The sequence below is a fragment of the Protopterus annectens genome, chromosome 6.part0 (assembly GCF_019279795.1).
Source record: "Protopterus annectens isolate FY-2018-M chromosome 6.part0, PAN1.0, whole genome shotgun sequence".
NCBI classification, from domain to species: Eukaryota; Metazoa; Chordata; order Ceratodontiformes; family Protopteridae; genus Protopterus; species Protopterus annectens.
Genome location: NC_056737.1, coordinates 934,278,427 through 934,284,793, shown reverse-complemented (window position 1 = coordinate 934,284,793; position 6,367 = coordinate 934,278,427). Strand labels below are relative to the sequence as shown.

Here is a 6,367-nt window from a genome sequence, read left to right as displayed (position 1 = left end):
CAACAGATGAAGAACTATTGCATGATGATTTGTTCAAGTTAAAACAGTCTAATCATAATGCAACATTTTTGCATTCAGATTAATGGAGACAGGAACCAACAGCCACTGCTTGGTGACATGAGCTCTCTCTCATAACAAAATGTTACTTTGTTATGTTCTTAGAGGATGTATCAGCCTGCAAACAATAAGCAATACTAAACAGCTGAGGCATTAGCTGGGGAGGAGTGTTGGGTGATACACAGCACAACATTACAAGCTGCCATCTTTCACTGTAAACTCCTCTTGTAAAACCCAGTGCAGACATAGCAGCAATGACAGCTTTGCTGGATTCCTGTTCAGGTTCAGTGGTGTGAGGTACTTACTGTAAACCATATATAAAATGCATTTCTTACATCCAGTAGTAGACTACATTATAGGATTAGTCAATCAGCACTTTTATAGTGATACCAGAGAGAATGCTGGCAAACCATGGGCTGCTGAAGGGAGATGTACTAATTTTCTCAGGGAATATTCATCAGTCATTTGAATAAACAGCTGGTGCAGGAGTTGTTCCAAAGAAATGGATGGGGGGGGGGGGGTACAGCTATGAGTTCCTCAACAGCTGAACCCAGGATATGAACTGCTGTGTCAGCATTCAAAGGAAAAAAGTAATCAGGAAAACGGTGTTCTAGCTGGAAATGATGCAGTTATGCAATGAGCTTACTGGAACATATATCATAAGTCAGTAATATATATATATAAATATATATTTATATATGTGTGTGTGTGTGTGTGTGTGTGTGTGTGTGTGTGTGTGTGTGTGTGTGTGTGTGTGTTAGGGTTGCCACCTTTTCAAATGGCCAAAGTGGGACATTTTTGGTGCAAACATCAGATTTTACACGCCGACACATACCCACGGTCAGTACAATGGTTAGAACTTAACTTTTTTGCCTAAATAAAAGCTTATTCTTGTAGCATTTTAGTTGCTTATTCTGTTTCTTCTAACATTTAGGTATTTTAGATACATAATAACTGTTTTATGAAACTATTACATAAAATATAGGAAATAATTTTGTCCTAAAATCTTAGGAAATTTGCCATTTTTACAATTTTTTGTCAGGACATAACTGCCCAAAGAGGGACTGTCCCTCGCAAAGTGGGACAGGTGGTAACCCTAGTGTGTGTGTGTGTGTGTGTGTGTGTGTGTGTGTGTGTGTGTGTGTGTGTGTTTGTTAAAATTACTTGACAGTGGCATATTTGTCCCAGACTATTCAGTCATAACAACACTTTCTGTTTTCAGCTTTTTGTAAACTAGACTGGTGGCTCTGTGATGAATGCTTATTGTTCCAAAATATATTGTAAACATTACAGGAAAAATAAGAATGCAAAGGTTTTAGATGCTGCGTCTTGAACAAAATGTAACATGCTTATTATCCATACCTCAGTATTCATTCTAAAAGGTATTGTTTTTAAGAAGGTGATGTTTTAAATGGTGCATCAAGAATCTTAGCTAATGTTATTTCAAACAGGTATACCATTTCTTATGCATGTTATTGAATATTCAATATCAAGCAACAGTTGACTGGTTTTATAAGGGTGTCTGTGCTATGTTTATATAGGTTCATAGGTAATGCTAGGCTAACTGTTCTGATGGGCTCTTTTAACCCTAGCTAATAACTTGAGGACAGCATCAAACCCTGTACCTTGTGTCTATGAGGTGAAGACCTTAACTATTAAGCCAATTCCCTCCTCCCCAATATTTGTAAACTTGATTTGAACTCTGTATTATGTAACCTCTTTCTCTAAGATCATTTCGCTTACACCTTGTGCCACAGGTGCACACACACACACACACACACATTATTGTGTGTGTGTTTGTGTGTGTGTGTTTATGTCTGTATATATATATATATATATATATATATATATATATATATATATAGCATACCTGTCAACCTCTTAGCACAATACATCTCATCAAAGCCTAAATTCATGAGGGGACAAACGCCCATAAAAAAAGACAGATTTTAAATACTACTCATAAACTTAAGAAGTTGCTGGAATGTGATTTCATGCATTTTTCTGAAGGATACGAAGTCTGAAACTCCAAAGTATGTCAGTGACTTCAGTCTTCAGTGATTTCCCAGAAAACCATAAATTTTATGAGGAACAAACCAAAAATATGAAATACAATTTTAACATTCTGCAGTAATCTGGACAGTTGAGGGGTATAATGCCGCACTGTCCCCTTTGCAATATGCTTAGCAATACAGCTCCCTCTCTGCATTGCAGATCATTACTTCTAGTATCAGGGTTCAAGTTTCAGCGTAGGACAGCAACTCCCGGCAATGGGCATAGCTCTCAGCCTTTCATCTCCAAAATGAGGAACGCCACCTTTCATAATGTGGAATGTGGAACACTTGCTAACAGGTTATTAACAACTTCAACATGGAAGCTCACAGAATGGGTAAAATGTGCTATTTCTACTTATAAAGGGTTCTTTTAATGAATAAATGATCCAGTTCTATTCACCACGGATTATAAGTTTAAAAAAGGTCTTAACACTGAATGTGTGACAGACCCTTTCAATGTCGAACTTTGTGGAACATTAACTTTTTAAGACCCCAAATGAGGAACATTCTTCGTAATGAGGTACTCTTGATGGGTATGCGGTGGGGACTAAAGGGAAGATGATTAAGTGACCTGAAACACAGGTTAAAATGCATACGTAGCAAGTGTTGGATGTAAGAAAGACACAGTGACTGGCAAAATACATGCTATTAGTCCTACAAAAGCGATTTTATTTTCATTCACCGGGGTAGAGCACTGATCTCCAAGAACCTTTTTCAGGCGCAGTCTGGAACTGCTGTCTGGTTAAGCAACTGGTCGAGCCATAGAGTTAGCCAATGGATGCTAAAGGAATCAAACCCTGGACCACAAGAAACACCTCCTTAATCCTCTGTACTACCTACAAAACCTTTAGATACCGTAGATTTTCTAACGAACTGTGCAATGAACTTAACTTTATTCTTGTGATACATTATTAAAAGCACTTTGCGCAACAGGATGACAATCTCAGCATTCTGTAAAATTCAGCGTTCAAGCCTTACCAGTTAAAAAAGTTAAACCTTAGTCCTGTTTCAGTATACGCGCCCATTGTTTCTTGCAGTGTTTTATTTCCTCTTAGTAATAACTGGAACGATTCAATCCATCTGAATAATCCACATTTCAATAATTGACAAATAAACATGCACATCCATCTCATCACATTACTTGTATGACAAAAATGTTAGCTTATAGGAGGCTATGCTTTCAAAATGTTAATGTTTAGAACTTGAACAAGAATGACATTCAGAAACTAAGCAAACGTTCTTGATTCTTTATCAGATAGAGTTTCTTTGCGTCATCTTGCTAACATAACCTAATGGGGGAATCAGTAGTTTTTAACTAAAAACAAAAAACGTAAAATAGTTACAGCTTTGAGTCACTTCAACTGAGTTTGTTTGCCTTTGTTAACTTAATGCAAGGATCATTACACAGTGTTTCATAAACAACATCCTGGGAGTCAGCCTTGGGGTTGTATAAATCCCTTACAAGTAGAACTCAGCTACGTTTGCACAAGTGAACTAGAGCTGCTGTATAAATATTATCCTAGAATGTAAACAAGCAAATTTTAAATTAAAACCATTTTAGCCGCGGAAAGGGCATAATCTCTTGGTTTCTAGCTTTGTAGCAGAAACTCAAAAAATTGCATTTCCAGACGCTGTAATCCGGGTTTATTAACGCCTGAGCATAGTTGGTTTACTATAGTTCTCCAGTGAATTAACGTTAATTTGGAGCACAACGCACTAGTTCAAAAAAAATTTAAATAAATCCAAAGACATTAAAGATGGGTGTAGGAAGTGAGGGCTTTGTGGGGATAGGCTTCAGAACTACAGGTCTGTATATTGCCTGTCCGATGAACGACTCTTTACATATATGGGACGTTTCCACTTGAGCTGTGCAGCCTTTTCGCCAGACATCAAATTCCGCTAAATTCATTTGAGGTAAGAGGTGGCTTTGGTAACTGGGCTGTCCATGGTACTGAAAGGCACTGCAACTGCAGGCATTCGGTCGGCAGGTTAATGCAGTCACTGGAAATTCCGAATGGTCCTCCTCACCGGTTTGCCTAGACTGGAGAGTTGACAGACGTAGATTTGGCAGATCTGCAGAACATTTGCTGCTCTTTCTACCCTGCGTGTACCTCCCTGGAATTTTGCCGTCTTTAAGAGCGCTGGCCACCTTCAGTTGTGCCTGCAGGGTTGGTACTGGTCGAGGTTCTTCCCAGAAAGAAGCTGGCAGCTGTCTTTTCCTCATAGGAACCTGACCCTGCCTTAAGGGATCCTCGCATTCTTCTTCTTCTTTGAATCCCTTTCCATTGTCATATTTTCCTTCATCCTCCAAATCAGACGACCTAGACTCCTTACAGTTTGCAAGATTTGACTGAGTAGTATTACATGAAATACTAGGATGTTTCCCTTCTGTTGTCTTCTTGCTATATAGTTCAGTCACTCTGGTTGGGTGGCACCTAGGTATTTTGGAATACTTCTGAGAAAAACGTTTCAACTGCTTCTGTAAGTACTTTCTGTGATCCACAGATCGCCTACAAGGGGCAGATTTGTCCAGTGCAGCCTTTATGTCACTGGAGGCCAAGTTGACAAAATTTAGTAGGGTTTTCACTTCGTTATCTGTTGCCATCATTGCGTTGTAGGCCAAAGCAGGTTTTTCTTTGTTTTTTCCATCAATCCCACGTTGAAATATATTTTCTTAAAAATCTGCAAGTGCAAAACATGTAACAAAGTTTTATGCATTATAAACACAAATACACAATACTGTTAGATGACTAAAGTGCTAATTAACAAACTTAAAAAGCCACAAACTATTAAAACGCTCAGAAATAGTTAAGCCCCAAACTCATGTGTTTCACCGACAAATTCCACACAGAACTTTAGAGCTGTAGATGGCTAGCACTCCATTACTTTATTCTCCACACAAAACTCAAGGGATACCTTTGTATGAAGTAATTTCTCGCAACAATTCACACTACTCTCTTGTCAGTCAATATAAACGGCCTGTACGTCTAACTGTTTTAATTCATTCTGCTCTTATTAAAAATATGTTTGGGAAAGCGCATCCTTCCTGTTAGTACTCCTAAAAATAATAACAGCACTTCTAGGGCTACTAAAATTAACAATACTAATACAATCATTAAAAAATGTATGCTTCAAAGATATAATTATTTTTAAATGTCATGGGGCACTAGTCTTTCTTAGCTAAAATGATTTTCTCTTCCACAAGTGTTTGCAAGCTACGGTTATAAATAAAATACGTAAATAATATTTTTTTAAGAAAAGCCTTGTTAGTACGTACATAAGCTGAATATCAGTTATATTTATGAATAAAGAAGTATTATATTTCTGATAAGTCTTAATTTTTGCTGTAGCAGGTTAATCTAGTTATACTAACCTTTAAATACGCAATTAGAGTTCCAAGTTTGCAGAACCAGGTTACCACTTGAGTAAACTGAATAAATATAAACTTCTGGTTGTTAAAACACTTTTAAGCCAATCAGCGTCATCTTTCAAGTACAATGCATCCCAATCAGGCATTAGGTTCCCTGTTCCCACATTCTTTGCCATCACAATTGGTTGTCGTAGAAACTGAAAGAGAAAAGATGGCTAATAAATACAATATTTTTGCATCTTTTTTCTTCATGCCCAGATTCCACCCTTTACCTCTTTAACCATAAAACATGATATGCTGATGATGACCAGACGACTTAAAGGCCCTTTTCTTTGCAATAACTTAAAGCTGTCTGGGGCAGGCACTGGGCATGCTTCACTGCCACAAGACAATGCTAGCTTTAGAGAGCGGGCTAGCTTACTTTTAACTGTTCGGCCAGTGTAGTTTTTAAGGGGTGGGGTGGGGGTTGGGGTTGTCAGCAGAAGTAGGAAAAGAACAAATCTCTAATGCGAAGTGCAGATATCCATGGAAAGAGAGCTTGAGCACTGAAGAATCTTGTCTTTATGTTTGCCCCCTCAATTGAGCCACACAAAGACTGAATTACCCATTCAGACCCCACAGACAAAGGGATGGAGTTGGATAGCACTCCTGCATTTGTAGTCAAACAGTTAGAGACTTAAATCGAGTCGTCATGATGGAGAATGAGCTGGACAAAGCCCATAGAATTGCCATCAGCAAACATTTTCCTGTGTCATATTAGTGGGTCTCCATGGCTCCCCCTTGCCTGAGAACAATGGCACAAGTTTGCACACTCGACTACTGTCACCCTGCCAACGTTGGCACTGAGCGAAAACAGGACAATCCTTTGGGGATAAAAGTATAGCAA

At 38.4% G+C, this 6,367-nt stretch overlaps 1 protein-coding gene across 1 annotated transcript; it reads right to left on the bottom strand.

Annotated features, from left to right (window-relative positions):
* Positions 1-3,097: 3,097 nt before the first annotated feature.
* FAM181A (family with sequence similarity 181 member A) lies at positions 3,098-6,076 on the bottom strand. The gene is made up of 2 exons (XM_044074579.1): positions 5,485-6,076; positions 3,098-4,793 (listed from the first exon to the last, which is right to left on the bottom strand). The coding sequence occupies exon 2, from the start codon at positions 4,717-4,719 to the stop codon at positions 3,844-3,846; it is 876 nt and encodes a 291-aa protein (XP_043930514.1). The 5' UTR covers positions 4,720-4,793; positions 5,485-6,076; the 3' UTR covers positions 3,098-3,843.
* Positions 6,077-6,367: the final 291 nt, after the last annotated feature.

Coding starts and splice junctions, on each gene's coding strand:
- FAM181A (XM_044074579.1), bottom strand. CDS start 4,719: ATGATGGCAACAGATAACGAAGTGAAAACCCTACTAAATTTTGTCAAC.